Source organism: Squalius cephalus (assembly GCF_949319135.1).
Source record: "Squalius cephalus genome assembly, chromosome: 11".
NCBI lineage: Eukaryota > Metazoa > Chordata > Actinopteri > Cypriniformes > Leuciscidae > Squalius > Squalius cephalus.
Window position 1 is genome coordinate 9,475,814 of NC_137132.1, and position 18,480 is coordinate 9,494,293.

General features: G+C 40.0%; 1 protein-coding gene across 9 annotated transcripts in view; it reads left to right on the forward strand.

Annotated features, from left to right (window-relative positions):
• Nucleotides 1–18,015, forward strand: part of tenm4 (teneurin transmembrane protein 4) — a 245,647-nt gene extending 227,632 nt beyond the window's left edge. For all 9 annotated transcript variants that reach the window (XM_079885418.1, XM_079885420.1, XM_079885419.1 and 6 more), the window contains 4 exons: nucleotides 5,257–5,553; nucleotides 6,324–7,938; nucleotides 9,877–10,019; nucleotides 15,678–18,015. In XM_079885418.1, coding sequence (XP_079741544.1) covers nucleotides 5,257–5,553; nucleotides 6,324–7,938; nucleotides 9,877–10,019; nucleotides 15,678–16,436 — 2,814 coding nt within the window. In that variant the 3' untranslated portion in view covers nucleotides 16,437–18,015. The remainder of the gene's footprint in view (nucleotides 1–5,256; nucleotides 5,554–6,323; nucleotides 7,939–9,876; nucleotides 10,020–15,677) is intronic.
• The last annotated feature ends 465 nt before the right edge of the window (nucleotides 18,016–18,480 follow it).

Here is an 18,480-nt window from a genome sequence, read left to right on the forward strand (position 1 = left end):
CTTATCAAAAGTGACATTTATAATGTTACAAAAGATTTATATTTCAAATAAATTCTGTTCATCAAAGAATCCTTAAAAATGTATAATGGTTTCCACAAAAATATGAAGCAAGGATCGTGTGACACTGAAGACTGGAGTAATGATACTGAAAATTCATCTTTGATCACAGGAATAAATTACATTTTAAAATATATTTGCATAGAAAACAGTTAGTTTAATTTGTATAAAATTGAACTATGCAATCTTATTTATATCATGTGATTTAACTCATGTACATGATTTGTGTACTACTGAAATCATCGAGCGACGTTGAGTGACATGTCAAGCGATATTTCATGGGTGGATGAGTGGGTGAATGTGTCAGATTGTGTCAAAAAGTGTATGTGTGCGTGTGTGTGTGTGTGTGTGTGAGAGAGAGAGGGAATGAGGCTGTTTGTCAAGCTGACAAGAGAAATAAGGGCAGAAAAGAGAGAGAGATTGAAATTGAAACACTCAAATAGGGAATTGATATTACAGTGATTTCAATCATTTTTTCCATGTGTGCAATCATATACTTTCCCACAGGTCAATTAATAAAGCATCTATGAGGCGTCGCACTGGACAAAAGCTAAAGAGATCTGTTTATGATATTGTGATGCACAGCAACCCATTGAATTGTTAGATTTGTACCCAACCCTAATGGAAATGTGGGTCACTAGCAGCCCGGAGTATTGCTGTGGTCACATGTCCTTCACAGTGGCTACTGCACACTATCAGGAACAGCTGCCAGGCCACCAAAATTATCCTTGTCTCCATAGCAACTACATCTCCTGACAACAACAGAGCTTTGGAAATAGTAGTGTAAATTGTCCTCTCACAGCGAGCCCAAATCCAAAAACCCACTGAAGGCTTAAACACAAGGCCTCGACTGACAGTTCTCTAAATGTTTGCTTTACATTATTAGAACGGTGTCCTATACTGCCTCCATACAAACAAAACGAACACGTGGGCAAGTGTGTTTGCTGAAGGAAGCGACAAATCGCACTGAGCAAACAAGATTACAGTTCTTACCACAGCAGCGGACGGATGGGGGAAATTAGAAATGAATGGCAAAGCGGCAAGCAAATATTGGATTGGAAGAACAAAAACTTGAATACATTTTTAATGACAGTGGAGAAGAAAATCAAATGTTGTTTGACAGATTTGTTTACTTTTTGAATATGGAATGAAAATTTCAATTATTGATGGTGATTTATGAAAACAAACGTTACTTACAAGTTGTTTATTCATTGGCAAAAAGTGCATTAGTGCCAGTCCTAAGATTCTCTTAATTAGTCGAGTTATGGAAAAAAGGGTTGTTTTTTGTTCCTAGTTTTAATCCTTGTTTGTTTGATAAACGGGAGTCGGGTAATCTCAAAGAAGTTGTACTTTGATCAGCAAAACATGCAAATTTTATTCGGCTGTCAAAGGAACATGGTGCGGGTCTGTCTAACATTCCCCAATAGTGTGTGAAATATACAATAACTTTTAAGGTTATTTTTAAATCACCCAAAAATGAAAACTCCACAAGACTTGTACTCTGTATTCCAAGTTTTCTGAAGCCAAACTATAGCTTTGTGTGAAGATGTAATCAAAGATTTAAAGGGGGGGTGAAATGCTCATTTTCACTCAATCTCCTGTTAATCTTGAGTACCTATAGAGTAATATTGCATCCTTATCTCCAAAAAGTCTTTTGTTTTATTAAATTTTTAACAGAAAGATTGGCTGTACCGAGTCTTTCCGGAAAAAACCGAGCGGCTGGGGGCGGGCCGTGTGGGCGAAGCTTAGCTGTGCTAACGCACCAAGCTAGTGACAACACACAGAGACATTTGTTCAACAAACAGTTTTACTCACCGTCCGGTTCCAACGCACGACCACGAAACTTTATCATTGTGACTGCTCGATCCTTAAGCATTAGACGATCTGCAAATCCGTCGATATGGGCTTTGTTCATTGGCGTCGGAAGAAAAAAAAAAGTGGGTGGGTCCTCCCCCAGAAAAATGTTACTGGAGTATCCTAAATACCATTTCATTCTGGTGCCTTAATTAAACAAGTAAACTAAACTCCTCTTAACGTCGGGCGGTTCTTTGCCTCCACGTCGTGCATTAAATGCACAGCTATCCGTGGATTATCCCCCTAATACCATGGTAATTTGCCAGCAATGACAACTAAGCTGTCATTGATGTTTGCAACGCAATATTTGACTGGAAAGGTACAACGGGCGGTTACTTTCGTCAGTTGCGGCTCGTTGAGAAATATAATGTAGCGATTCAGCGGAAATGGAGTTTAATTTATTCATTTTAATTAAAAAATATATTTATTTTAATTCCTCAAGTGGAATGGATTTGACTGACGGCGCTCTGAAAAACGAACAGACAAATGCGCTGAATTAGAGACGGTAAAAGTGAGTGGGGTATAATATCATTGATCTTAAAAAGTGGGTGGGTCCTGTCCCACCCATATACAATGGCTCCGACGCCCATGGCTTTGTTCATAAAACAATCATCGTCGAAATGCAGGGAACAACAGTCTTACAACACAACTCCGTTTATGCTCAGGAAAACAAACTCCATCCACGGGTTCCTTAACGCTGGGTTCTTTGGGAATCTGTGCAGGGTTGTCTTGCCCTGGCAACCAAAAACACACTTCTTTGGTGACATTGACTTCCCAAAAGCCGGGCAGGGCGCTTTGATGGCGAACTGCTTTCACTCTCTTGCTCTAGTCTACGAGTGCGCGCGCGGCCGCGATCTTACCGGAGAAGTGCCCTTAGGACCCATATAAGGAAATTCCGCCCTATCTTACGTAAGACAGAGCCATACTCGAAAAAAAACTTTCCGAAACTTGTGACAAACCGGAAGGAGTATTTTTGGAACAAAAATACTCCTTCAAACGTACAACTTAGTTTTTGAAACTTTGTCCATGTTTAGCATGGGAATCCAACTCTTTACCAGTGTAAAAAACTCAGTATGCATGAAATAGCATTTCACCCCCCCTTTAAGCTTTCGTTAAAAAATCTTGCTTTGACTCATGGCTACCATTCACTTTATTTGTTTTTATCAAAAAAATAAACTGAAATATTGTGAAATATTCCTGTGAGGCAAAGCTGAATTTTCAGCATCATTACTCCAGTCTTCAGTGTTCAACTTGCTGTTTGGGATTTCTGTTTATAAGCATCTAAATTAGTGCCAGATTAAAATATTTGTAAATGCTGTTGAAATGTGCCTTATTAAAGTACACCCCACTTTTGTCTTGATGTCCTTTATGAGGGGGAACTTAGACACTCTCTGTTTTTCCTACCCTGCCCCAATTTGATCCCCTTCCTCCCATCATATCTGCTTTCCCAGTGCTGAGGCCGTTTAAAGGAATGTCCAATTTAAGACATTCCCCTTGAGTGGGTTTCCATTCTCCAGAGGCCCAGGATCTCGCTGCCAAAAGAGCTTTTTTTCCAGCCCGTTGGGCCTCTGTTCAACCAAAGCCTGGCATGAGCAGCCAGCCTTCCCTTTCAATCTCTCTTCATTTTTTTCCTTAAGCTTGTCCCTTCAGTCCCCTGTCATTCTACACTGGACAAATCGGCCCTTGACACAAGTTCCCCCATCCTTAGAGCCATAAAAGCATTGGAACGTGTAGTAAATAATACTTAAGTGAATTGCCTAACCAAACGGAATAGCAGAAATAATAACTGTTTTCGAACAGGTTTTCCAAACATTCTCCCTGTCTATATAATGTTTGGAAAACCTGTTTGAAAACAGTTATTATTTCTGATCAGAAAATAAGTTAATAATGTGAGTATTTTCAGGACAAATTTTCAATCTCGGCATCGCCAGATCAAAGTGAGAGTGAGAAATATGGGGGTCGTGTTCATATCAGTGGGTGGGTGATGCTTAAAGAAATGGGGAGGGAAAAATATATGCCCTTTATTCCGTCAACCTCTTTGTTCTGTCACCCCCACCGGGAATTCTCCTATTCATGAGCTGCTTGCTCTTAATGTAAAATAATCCTCTCAATTAGGTATTAGTGACATTAATTGGCCCCAGTGTAATTGTCCCTTCACAGATGAGAGCTCCCAGCATGCCCACGAGGAGGAGAGAAAATGAGAGAGAGCTTGCTTGTTGCTCTTCCCCCCGTCCGCCATACCACTGGACCAAAGCCAACAACAACTCACAAAATCACTTTAAGACTCTGTTAAGCTTTGCCAGCACTGAGTAAAGCCGGTTGCCAACGTACCTGATGAGAAAAATCGAAATCAATCAAGGAGACATTACATAGAGAAGAGATATGGGGAAATGAGTATTTGATTATAATGCATTTTAAAGTCTGCTTGGCCCAAACTTTCAGATGGTTATTTACTCAATAGTCATTCAACCCTTTAGCCATAATACCACAAAGTGGGGGGAAAAAACAGCTGGCACAAATACGGACTCTAAATCTTCTTCTTTTAAGGGATATTTAGAGTTTGCATTCTTTCCAGGCTTCAAATCACACTTTGTTGCAACAAATAAGCTTGCTTATTACAAATTTTAGCCAATTGTATTATGCTTCCGCTACTAAATATAGAAAGGAAAATTGGTTTCAAAAGTTATGTGAAATTCGCAAAAGTGTGATTCTTTCTTGGCCTGTTAATTATTAATTGCTAACTGTTAATCTTATCCACCAATATCTAAATTCATATCACAGAAATAAAGGTTCCAGTTCATTGTACCAAGAGTTGAAGGTATTGAGGTCTTTAAATCCTGGATTTCCCCCCTGCATTGACCTGTGTGCGCCTTTGGGATTACCAGCCATGTAGGACTAGTTCTCAGCTCTGATCTCAGCATGTGCTGGGGTCAGAGGGGTCTGCGCATTCGAACTGAGCTGAAAACTCAGTATGACATGTCATTTAAGCAGTGTAGTGGGCTTTGAATTTTTAAACGTAGATGAAAAGTGTCATCTTTTTCCTCCTCCTGCAAATACAATTCAAGCTGTCTACCCCTCACTAATTCCATCCTTAAAGGCATGGCGCATGATTATACAGATTGCTTCTCTCATTAGATTTGTTTTAACATGAAACAAACAAAGAAATCGATTAATTAAAGAACTTGTGTCCTCTAGAGGTTGACAGTAAAAAGTCATTTGAGTAAAACGTAATGAGAGTTTCAGAGAAGACACTGCATCTTACCATGTCCACATGTTGAATTCAGAAGCCTAATCTTCCTATCTCTGTGGGTTTCTTTTTTTCTTTTTGTTTTTTATTTTTTTTAGGTTCATAACAGGAACTTGTTATCCATGGATTTTGACCGCGTAACCAGGACCGAGAAAGTCTATGATGACCACAGGAAGTTCACCCTAAGGATCCACTATGACCATGCCGGAAGACCTACATTGTGGGCTCCAAGTAGTCGGCTAAACGGTGTTAACGTAACCTACTCACCTGGCGGCCACATCGCCGGCATCCAGAGGGGCACTATGTCGGTCCGAATGGAATATGACCAAAATGGGAGAATCATCTCAAAGATATTTGCAGATGGAAAGTCATGGAGCTACACATACCTTGAAAAAGTAAACATCTTTATCTAGAAAATTATCAGTTTGAAAAATAATGATCTTTTGTTCTGTAGACTTCTCTTTGTTGAACCCTATTCATTTGTTACATTAATAAGCTTTAACCTTGCATGCTTCAGCAATGTTTCCTTTCTAATGTCAGCTTGTGTTATGCATTGTTCCCGCACACAGCTTGACAACTTCCTTGTTCTTAAAATATCACAAATGTCACTGTCTTGATAATTAGAATATCCGAGAAATGCAAGATGTTACAGTGTAATTTGGGTTTAAAAGTATTGATTATAAGCCCTAAACTCACTCTATTTAATGTTTCTTGCAATTATAAAATGACCATGTGCTGGTTAGATCAATAGCCTCAAAATAAAAAATAAGAAGAGCTGCTTCCTGTTGAAATAAAAACTCCAGTATATCTTCCCACTGACTTCCATATAAGTTGACTTTATTAAAAATGGTATCGGAAGGGGTGGGGGGTATGATGACTTAATCCTCGTTAATGAGATTTTGCCCTTCTTCATTTTTCAGTCAGTGTTGTAGAACAGCATATTTGTAATTTTTATTCACCCTGAAGTGATTCTGTGACACCCTACAGTTTGTTGTGCAGTTAGTCATGTGGTGCAATGTGACTCCTGGGTACTTAGTGCCCTTCATTTTCACTGGGTGTAGAATTTCACATTTAACTGTTTGAAGTGCTCTCAGAATTTGTTGGGAATTACAATGCTTCATTAAATCAGATTACTGAACATCGCTTTGTCATTTTCCTTTGGCAGTCCATGGTGCTGCTTCTATACAGCCAGCGGCAATACATCTTCGAGTTTGACAAGAACGACCGGCTCTCTTCAGTAACCATGCCCAATGTGGCCAGACAGACCTTGGAGACCACCCGTTCCGTTGGCTATTACAGAAACACATACAGACCACCTGAGGGCAATGCCACAGTTTTGCAAGATTACAGCGAAGAAGGACTGCTTCTACAAACCATCCACCAAGGAACGGGGCGTAGAGTCATCTATAAGTATGGAAAACTCTCCCGTCTGCTAGAAATACTTTATGATACAACACGGATTGCCTTTTCTTACGATGAATCTGCAGGCATGCTGAAAACCGTGGGGCTTCAAAGCGATGGTTTTGCGTGTACCATACGCTACAGGCAGATTGGACCGCTCATCGACAGACAGATCTTTCGTTTCAGTGAGGAGGGCATGGTGAACGCCCGGTTCGACTACAACTACGACAACAGCTTCCGGGTCACCAGCATGCAAGCAGTCATCAATGAAACCCCCTTGCCCATTGACCTCTATCGCTACGATGATGTCTCAGGCAAAACGGAGCAGTTTGGCAAGTTTGGAGTAATCTACTATGATATTAACCAGATCATTACCACAGCTGTCATGACCCACACAAAACACTTTGATGCCTATGGACGAGTTAAAGAGGTACAGTATGAGATTTTCCGTTCGCTGATGTATTGGATGATGGTACAGTACGACAACATGGGGCGAGTGGTTGCAAAAGAGCTTAAAGTCGGGCCCTATGCAAATACCACCCGTTACACATACGAGTACGATGCTGATGGCCAACTCCAGGTGGTGTCCATCAACGACAAGCCTCTCTGGCGTTACAGCTATGACCTGAATGGAAATTTGCACCTCCTTAGTCCCGGTAATAGTGCCAGACTTACACCGCTACGCTACGATATTCGGGACCGCATTACTCGGCTTGGTGACGTTCAGTACCGGTTGGACGAGGATGGATTCCTCAGGCAGAGAGGCAATGATTTCTTTGAGTATAACTCTGCTGGGTTGCTTGTTAAAGTCTACAACAAAGTTAACGGATGGACCATCAAGTACCGCTATGATGGCTTGGGCAGGAGAGTTTCCAGTCGGAGTAGCCAAGGCCACCATCTGCAGTTCTTCTACGCAGACTTGTCCAGTCCCACCAGAGTCACGCACATGTACAATCACTCAAGCTCAGAGATCACCTCGCTCTACTATGACCTTCAGGGCCACCTCTTTGCCATGGAGTTAAGCAGTGGGGATGAGTTCTACGTGGCCTGCGACAACATTGGTACACCGTTGGCAGTATTCAGTGGTGCCGGTCTCATGATCAAACAGATCCTGCACACAGCTTTTGGGGAGGTGTATTTGGACTCCAACCCAAGCTTCCAGCTAGTAATAGGCTACCAGGGTGGCCTTTATGAGCCCCTTACAAAGCTGGTCCACATGGGCCGCAGAGATTACGATGTTCTTGCAGGCCGATGGACCATACCTGACATTGATGTTTGGAAGCGGCTCAACAGCAACAACATTGTGCCCTTCAACCTCTACATGTTTAAGAACAACAACCCCCTGAGCAACACCCAAGAAACCAAGTGCTATATGACAGGTAAACACATCATTTTTTATAAATGTTTTGTTGAAACACACTGAGGGCAACATTATTTAATAAATCCGTCCAGCCAAACCCCTTGTCCTGTGTAGGGTCACAGGGATGCTGGAGCCTATCACAGCGTCTCGGGCCGAAGGCTGGGAGGATTATTTAATAGCCTGTAAATCACCTCAATGTTACATTTTACTTTCAACAATCTAAAACACCATGAGCACATGGTGCCAAGAATCCTCCTTGCACTAGAGTGATTATTTTTCAGGCTCTCGTCCCAGCCCCAGCTTGGGGTGTTCTTGCCTCCACAAACACTGCTTGTGAGCAATGACAGCACAACAAAGTCCCCTTTGTTCTTCATTCAGGTTGTTCCTCTGAAATATCCCATCAGTCTTTGCTTCCTCAGCCTGTGCGGGAGGTAAATAGTGGTGAATGCTCCCCAGTGTTAGACAAATAACACAAAGGAGTCCATGGAACTAGAAGCTAGGGGCTGATTCACTTTTCTCTCCACTTGAAAGCGAAATTGCAGCCTTACTCAAAGAAAACAAAATATTATAGTCACATTTGTAGTCTATAACAGTGAATGCATCCTGGTTTTTGACTGAAATCAAAGCCTTGGTTCATGCCCTTGCTACCAAAGGAAATGAATACTATGGAATCATATCAGTTGTTTATGTTAGATTAAAGTGTGTTCCTCTGTGTATTTCCTTTGCATATCCTCTTGAAAAGTTTAGTGGCAAGATGAGCCCTTATTCTCTGAAAATTCAGACGCAAACAACCCTGCCCCTAAACCATACCTTGGATTCAACAAAAGTGAACCTCATGATAGTTTTCCAGAACAATGTTTACCTTTCTTACAGTACATCACCGCTAAAAAAAAGACTATGCCTGGTTTCTTGCTTATGTTGTGTACTTTATACCATTCTCAAAATGCAATGCTGGTGTGCTTCATTTGTTTATTCTTATGGAAATCTGGTTGATTAGCTTTACCAGCTAAATTTGGCTAGCAAATAGCATGTATGTACTGGTACACTGACCAGACCAGAACTAACCGGCATACTCTAAACAAGCTTGTGCTAGTTTTTGCTGATCTTTGCAGCAGGGTATAGCATCCGTATGCTAATATTATGACAGACTAGCTGTATTTCAAGCTCAGATAAATACTTGGCCGCTAGGATTCACCCTCTGTCATTAAAGTCAGCTTTGAAGAAGGAAATCTAAAGATTCGGCTGGATATTAGATGTTCTTGAGTGGGCCGTCAGCCATTTATAAATGATGGCGTTGACATTTTCATTCCTCTCTGAAGTACGGTAGGTACTTTCAATGTCCTCAATCATATTCATATTTAAAACAACTCTTTCAAGCGACAGCCTTAAATAAAGGAGCAGTACTCAGTGTGCACTTCATTGCTACAGTAATGTTTCTTCTATCCATGTCTAATGTGTTTGATGCAGCAGGGAAAAGTCACTAAAAAGGATATTTGATTTTGGTAAGGTTCATACACTCTGTATATTGTGATGGCATTTGCTATCTATGCTAATGCTTATAGATATGCACAAATACAAAAACATTTTCCGATTATAGAAAGGGTGACACATTTGGTCACAGCATGAAATATGTATAATTATCAAGTGCACCAGCAGATCTAAAACATTGAGTTTCTCACATGCTGGAAGAAATGATATCAGAGAGATTTGGCTCTTCCTGTGGAGGATTAATCATATTTAGTCCAGTCTCTAAAACTACTGTTGCCTGTAATGACTGTGGGAGCTTATTTCGAAAAGGAGCTAACTTGGCATGTGTCCTGATTTGCAATGAATTATGCTTTTGATATGTAGTTCACCCAAATAGAGTAAATTGTTATACAGGCAGTGTCAGTGAGTGTTGCAGTTTCCTTTTGCTCTGTTGTAAGTTTACTTCATTGCAGCATTTCTCTTCCAACAGATGTCAACAGCTGGCTAGTGACGTTTGGTTTCCAGCTATACAATGTCATCCCTGGCTACCACAAACCTGTCACGGACGCCATGGAGCCGTCTTACGAGCTCATTCACACTCAGATAAAGACTCAAGAGTGGGATAGCACCAAGGTAATTTATCCAACAAATTTCTCTGTTTGTTTGCCCAACTCTATAAAAACACACCTGGCCTTTGACTTTAACTTCAGACTTTATTTGCAGTAACTTGACCTTTCAGTTTGCCACCTCCCCGTGGAGTCCACAGCAATCAACCCAGATGCTCGCACGAAAGAGCTTGGCCTCTGCTCTGGCTCCTCGAGCCGAGGGAAAAGGGGTCAAGCTAAAGAGCCCTTGTAATAGGACTGCCATTAGGGAAATTCACTCCAAATTTCCTCCAGCAGCAACCATTGATTTCATCTCAGTCTTTCACACTCTTTAGCTCTTTAAAAGATGTTGTCTCCCTCTCTTTCCTCTCTTTATGCTTCTTTGTCTCAATGCTCTCTGTTTTTCTCAGTCTCAGACATGCACTGATTATCGAGCCTCCTTTAAGCCATCTGAATAATTGAGAGGCTAGTTGGACACGGTGGCGGCTCTTTTGGCGGTTGTTAAGGACACCTTACCTCTTGAGCTCTCCTAGCTGAAACGAATTTTTCTTCTGAAAGAGTAACGGGTATATAGAGCTGGGCTGAATTAGGTGACAAATCAAATACTTTTTGGGAAGTTGACATATCCTTTGGTTTGACAGGCACACCATCTAAAATTGTATATGGAAAGTCCAGTCCCCTTGTTGATAAGGGCTTCCATTCCAATGTGTCAAACGGTATACACAACCTCAAGCTATCAAGCTCTATAATAAGGGAGCATTTGAAGCTGAGCACCATGGGTGTGCCTCAGACATGAGATATGAGATTTTAAATGCACTGTGATGGAGCTATTTGAAGCCATCGGCCTGCCAGGTTTCATGTGGCTTTAATACATTCAAGGAAAACTGAAGTATCCAACAACAAAAAAAAGGACTTTCATGTTTTAGACACCCCAGATTTTGTTTTTATTTAGTTGAGTTGTGAGGGAAAACTCTTTTTCGAGAGTTTTGTTAGATTTTCATGGCAATGCAGACCCAACTCCCAACAGAGCCTTTCTTTTTCTCTTTCTCTAATAAATTCTCTTTTGGGAACCAACCATGATAATTTAATCAAAAGCACAGAGTCTTCTCTCGTAGTGTGCTCTTGGATACAAAGCTGTTTAAATTGTCAGGGCATGCGTATAAAAAGTCTCCATTAATACAGCACAAAAATATTAGGTCTCAGTTACTTGTGGCCATTGGATCCAACCATCAACTCCAGAGTTTAGCGATCAAAAACAAGACTATGCAAAATGTACAACGGGAAAGTAGACTTTTCTAGTGTGACCACTTCCCAAAAACCTGTGAAAAGTTAAAAGAATTGCACTGGAAGGTTTGTTTCTCTGGGAGTGATGTGGGCTGACTTCAAATCAACTTGGACACAATGCAAAGATGCAACGATGGACTGGGCAGCAATCTCAACCCTCCAGGGAGACTCCCCCTCTATCATGTTCCTCGTAGGGTTCCTCTCCTATGGGAACCTTAGAAGTGCATCCAATAGGTCTTTCAAGGCGCTTCTCAAAAGAAGAAAGAGCCTAATTCAATTCCAAACCCTAGCTTGAATTTTCCATTTCAAATATATATATATATATATATATATATATATATATATACATTCTCAACAAGACAGTAAACACTTTTGAATGTTTACTCTGAGATTGAAACTTTACTGTGGAAGTGAAACCGAAAAATAACTGATTTACCCATAAATCAGCTCTCCTAGGCTCAACCCCACAAGCAGATATTTTCCCCTTTTATTAGGGTGCAGTAAACAATTCTAATTGCCAACCAATTTGCTTTTTTGGCAATGTAATTGTGTGGTCATTAATGGGTTTTTAAAGCAGCTGCATTAAAAAAAAAAAATACTAATGGGCTTGCAGCTGCACTGCTGTTTTTTTGAGAGTCTAAAGTGGGTTATTTATACCATAATGCCCATGTTACATTTACAAGTCCTGCAGTGCAGAGTATCTAAAGGCAGAGAGGAAATGACCCTTCATTACAAATAGCCTTTTCTCCCCTGAATTTCTTTTATGGGTGACTGAAGGAGGGATGATCAGGTGAATCTCACAAATAACATGATTCATGTTTCACCCTATGAAATGAAAGGGGGGGGGGGGTTATTATTAAAAATAATAATCCTTTTTGAGACCAAGTGACATTAATTTCATTACAATTAAGCACATTCATTCTAATTAAGTTCCCATTAATATGATGTCCTTACCAAATTCTAATTCTGATTAAATAATTAAAGACAGTATAACCATGGTGTATAAATTATTTTTTGCAGTATTAAAAGGACTGTTTTCAAGCTTCTAAAATCATAAAAGTATCATAAATGTGGTACATACAACTACGCAATGTTCATGTCATACAATAGTTTAGTTAAAATTTAAAATAGTTTAGTTCAAATTTCATTTGTTATTCACTGAAAAACACCTGACCGAGAATCTCTGCAAACAGATCAGTTGAATTAATGAACAAATCTTTGTTAAAAAACGAACTTTTTTTTCTGAACTGGATCAACTGGTTCATTGAAATTCTTAAACTCAAATGATTCCTTCACAAATCAGACATCACTAGTTCTATCAAGGAATTTAGGATTTAAAAATAAAGGCAGAATTTTTTTTTTTAACCCTTTAATGTGAATTTAGTGGGAAAAGTGCTTAAATGTCACAGTCACAATAGAATTAATGGTTGTAAAATGATGCCTTGTTGGCAATTCACAAAAATACAATTTAATATAAATATGATGTTTTTTCTGTTGCTTTTGGCTGAAATATTACCTCAACTTTATGAAATAGTAGCTTTATGAGATTCACCTGCCCAGTGCTGTGTTCTTACTCTTAGCCGGCACTTCTTAATTCAATTGGAGGTTTTTTTGGAGCAGGAGTTCTGCTTCTTACACCAAACATGATGGATTTAGTGCTCTGAAAATTTCCAGCAAGGCTGGATAGTGAGCGCTGACTTTTTATTTAGACTCCCAGGGTTTTGAAGACCTGTGTGGTTGATGCAGATATCCGCTGGATGTCCACAGATTGATCTGGACTTATATCAGACCCCTGCACTGATAGGCCTCCATGCTGTCAGACTGCCTGACCAGTGCTATTTGAATGGTGCAGTATTTTTTATTTTATTTTTTAAAGTCAGATTGGTAGGTTACAGCATAGACAGCCAGCCGTTTATCTCTCTGTGCCCTTTGAACTGTGACCAGAATGAGAAGGCTGGTGGAGTAAACAAACATACTGTGGTGAGGTCTATGGTATTATACCTCTAAGCCAGGGATTTTATTCACTTTTTTGTCAGCAAACACTTTTAATACTTAAAATATCTACTTGAAGTACCCCTGAGATTTTAAGTAAAAAAAAAAAAAAAAATTACATTTTATTTTAAATATATATTAGTGCTGGACAACGATTAATTGCATCCAAAATAAAAGTTTGTGTTTACATAATATATGTGTGTATAATTATTTTGTATATATAAATACACAGATCAAGTGTATAAGAGCATGTATATATTTAAGAAATAGTTGCATGTAAATACTGTATATGTATATTTATATTATATATAAATGTTTAATATATAAATGTATAAATATTACATAGATATTACTTATATACATGCATGTGTGTGTATTTATATATACAAAATAATTATACACAGTACACACATATATATTATGAAAACATAAACTTTTATTTTGGACATTTGGACACTAAAAGATAAAAAAAAAAATCTTTCCTTTTCCTTTAAATCCTCGCTTATGCTACTCTGAACAATGCCTGAACTTCGTATTTTGAGCACTTCATGTGTTGTTTTTTGCCTCTTCACGATGACTCGCTTAATTTAGTCCTAATTTGTAAGTCGCTTTGGACAAAAGCGTCTGCTAAATGACTAAATGTAAAATGTAAAAGATGCTTTGAAGAGAGAACTTGACCTCCTCAGAAATAGTAGTTCTCCGCAGTTGATCGTGAACTCAGATTATCATCTGTTATCACAATCCAATCTACTTATAAAAGTCCCTCCCTGCATTTTTATTCATAAGTATTGTTGAAAATGTTGTTTCACGTTACAGAAGTAAAATGGGTTGTGAATGCTGTTTAAACCACAGCTTAAATACTGCAAATCGTCTGCAAACGATGCTTTAATGAAGAGAATCGTGAGAAGAACTCCAAGCCCTCTTCGGGAGCTAGCGGGAGGTAAAAATCACGGGAACCTGTTTACTCCCTACAAACAAAAAGTTTTTTAAGTGTTGAAGAGTCAGATGGAAGATCTTCAGAATAAATCACATGATTCGCACCTGAACATGAAATAGAACGAGTTCTGCTGCGTACAGTAGTTATATCAGGAAAGGTGAACTGTTTGAAGTGTTAATGAAGCAGCATGATTCTTGGTTGAGGGGAAAGTTGAGCAGCTGAACGCGGGGGTAGGATGAGTTTCCCGCTGAGATCACCCATCCTGCACAAGCCATCAGGAAACGTTACTTACTCTCAGGAAATAGCAGAAGCAGCAGTGAAGGCAGTGGGCGCAATGACGCCTGCCACTGGAGGAGAGAACATAATGAATGTGAAAATCACACACAGTGATTTACAACGTACAATGTTTTGCTGAGATGAACCATGTCATAATATGTCACATTCGATCAGTAGCGCCAATGTTGTTTTGGAGATGCAATATCATACGTTTAATTTGATCGCTCAATGAATGTACACTACCAGTCAAAAGTTTTAGATCGGTAAGATTTTAAATGTTTTTAAAATAAGTCTCCTTCTGCTCTCCAAGTATGCATTTATTTGATTAAAAATACCAAAAAAAACCAGTTATATTGTGAAATATTATGACAATTTAAATTTTCTATTTTAATATATTTTAAAATGTAATTTATTCCTGTGATCAAAGCTGAATTTTTAGCATCATTACTCCAGTCTTCAATGTCACATGATCCTTCAGAAATCATTCTAATATGCGGATTTGATGCTCAAAAAACATTCATTATTATTATCAATGTTGAAAACAGTTGTGTACAATTTTTTTCAGGATTCTTTGATTAATAGAAAGTTCAAAATAACAGCATTTGTTTGAAATAGAATATTTTGTAACATTATAAATGTCTTTACTGTATCTTTTGATACATTTAATACATCCTTGTTGATGAATAAAAGTATTGATTTCTTTTATCCCCCCCCCCCCCCCCAAATGACCCCAAACTTTTGAACGGTATTGTTTAATGATACAAAAGCTTTCCATTTCAGATAAATGCTGTTCTTTTGAACTTTCTATTCATCAAAGAATCCTGAAATGAAAATGTAAATAATTGTTTTCAACATTGATAATGATGAGAAATGTTTCTTGAGCAGCAAATCATCATATCAGAATGATTTCTGAAGGATCATGTGACATTGAAGACTGGAGTAATGATGATGAAAATTCAGCTTTGCATCACAGGGATAAATTACATTTTAAAAAAACAGCTGTTTTATATTTCACAATATTACTGTATTTTTTTTTTTAATCAAATAAATGCAGCCTTGGTGAGCAGAAGAGACTTATAAACATAAACAATGTTACCGATTCAAAACTTTTGTTAATGTAGTCATCCATAATCACAGTGAAATCCACAAAAAGTTGATGTCAGGACACTCACAGGGTTTTGTTTTGTCTCTTTGCAGTCCATTCTGGGGGTACAATGTGAAGTCCAGAGGCAGCTGAAGTCTTTCGTCCGACTGGAGCGCTTTGGCCAGATCTACGGAGCGAGTGATTCCGGCTGCCCCCAAACCCCTCTCTATACGCTCTTCGCCACAGGGGGGTCCCTCTTCGGGAAAGGTGTGAAAGTAGCCATCCGGGAGGGCCGTGTTTCTGCCGACATCATCAGCCTGGCCAACGAGGACGGGCGGCGAATCGCTGCGGTCCTAGACAAGGCAAGCTACCTGCAGGATTTACACTTCACCATTGCGGGACTGGACACGCACTACTTTGTCAAATCGGGACCGGTAGAGGGAGACCTATCTCTTCTGGGAATGACGGTGGGCCAGCGCACGCTGGAGACGGGCGTTAACGTAACCGTCTCGCAGGTCAACACGGTCCTCGGCGGGCGTTCGCGCCGTATAACCGACGTCCAGCTGCAGTACGGGTCACTGAGCCTCAACGTGCGCTACGGCAGCAGTCAGGACGAAGAGAAGGTGCGCGTACTGGAGCTGGCGCGCCAGAGGGCCGTCGCCACCGCGTGGGCTCGCGAACGCCACAGACTTCGGCAAGGAGAAGAGGGCTCTCGAGTTTGGACGGACGGCGAGAGGCAGCAGCTCCTGAGCGCGGGACGCGTGCCGGGCTACGAGGGCTTCTACATAGTATCGGTCGATCAGTTCCCCGAGTTGGCCGACAACGTAAATAACGTCCACTTCTTGCGACAGACTGAGATGGGTCGCAGGTGACATGAACGCAAGGGGAACCCGTGCTCGGACTCAGCGTCCGGGACTTCTTGCCAAAGACAAGTTTCGTTTGTGACCATATTATGTTACTTTATTTTTATGTTGACTGTGCCAGACTTATTTTTTTAATACATGACGTACATGGTTGCAAACAGTTGCACTGTTTCGACAGCAGAGTGCCCTTCTCTCTTTTGGTAATTCTTAGACCCTCTTCGTCCTGCTAGAAGACGGCGTGTGGCAGTGTCCGCGGTTTATTCGGTTCTGCCTTCGTGTTTTGTGGGTTTGCTCAAAGGAATATAGGAAGAAGGCTGGTAATGCATTATGCTCACTGGCTCAGCCTGCTGCCAGACGAGCAGATTGTTATTCACGAGCTTCACTCCACTCTGCCTTTTTCCCCCCGCGCCTCAGCCAAGGAGAGACCTCTTTTAATCGCTTCTTTTTATACTTGAAAGCCTACCGGCTGTGTCATACTTAAACAAGGACATTGGTGTTTGCGGTTCAGATACCTAGCTGAACCCATCTCATTTTCAAAAACTTGCTGTGGTGTCTTGTAATATTTTGGGACTGGGTGGCTTGCTGGTAACATCCATTTTTATTATTATTATTATTTCTACCATTTTGACCAAATGGCTTAAAACACATTTAGAAAGAGAAAAGACGAATAAAGAACGCCACTTAAAATCTGAAAAATGGACAAATTTAGTAAATAAATAGAAAATAGGTAGCCCCATGGTCTTTAAAGATGCTTGTGAAAATGAAATCGACACTGTTTGGGGGAAAAAAGCTCCAAAGCCTAGTGATCTGCCCACCTAGACAACAGTTTAAGGGTTGATCCTGATGCAACAGCTGTTCTAATAGGCAGGTAGAACATTTTATGTTCTTCAAGGCATATACAAATCCAATGAGGTGAGAGACATGTTGATATTTCTTTTTATGATTATTTTATTTAGTGCTCAATAGTAGTCTGAACTAATCGGACACTTACCCAATATTTTGTGCAATGCTGTTTTATGCACATTAGAGTACTGTGCATTTAGCATAGCAACATGCTAACATCAAACTCTATTGGGATTGATTCTCTGCGCAAAGCGCAATTTGTGTGCACATCAATCACTTATGAGGTTACATTTTGTTAGGATGCCTATGAAGGCAGCTCCCTATGAAGGCGGTACACGGCACGGCAGCTCGCTAGGTTTTGGAATGGAGCTACTAAGACTTTATGAAGAAGGATTGTTTTTTTTTTTAATAAAATAGTTTGAGATCAACGTGTTATTTTATGGAAACATTCACAATGCACAGTATAATAACAGTTGTGAAAACATACAAAAATGTGAACATTTGTCCCTTTTATTGCTAATTGTTGTACTTGAACAATGTTTCAACACATGGAATAAAGTCCAGAGAGTTGGTCGATTCGGTTGATTTGTTTTCATGGTTAAAACAAAGAGTTGCGTATGGACCATTCCTAAGAATGACAGTATTTATTTTAGTGCTGTGTTTTTTAGAGGAGTATACGTCCTCATGTTTGTCAGTGAAATAAACGCTTCAAGCGTAAAGCGGCATGAATGCTTAAAAAAAATAAGCACATTACTTAAACGTGCACTCAGACTCCTTTTCTTTTCTTTTCTAAGAAATGTACGTGGTGCTCCAAGCACTGCACATCGTGGTAAGGAAAGGTGACAACCCCTGTGAGTAGCCTTTGCCCCGAGGATCTCCCAAGCATGAGGCGACGTCGAGAGTGCTCTGAACGTGAAAGTCTGCAAGCTGCCTGAAATGCATTAAGGCCTGAAGGTGCGTCGTTTAGAGGTTGAAATGCACGTCAACCCACCATCTGGATATGTGAACTTCAAAGAGCATCTATTTCTGGTTGGATGATGTTAATATGTCGGAGATGATGGCGCTTCACGTTAGCGTTCGGCGCTCGCTTTCGCTCTTGGGGAAATCACTTTGGGATGGTCACCAAGATGAATAGATCAAGTGTTTTAAGCTGTATAATATTGTCGAGCATATTTTGGTTTCTTTTACTGTCATTGAATGCAGTGGCATC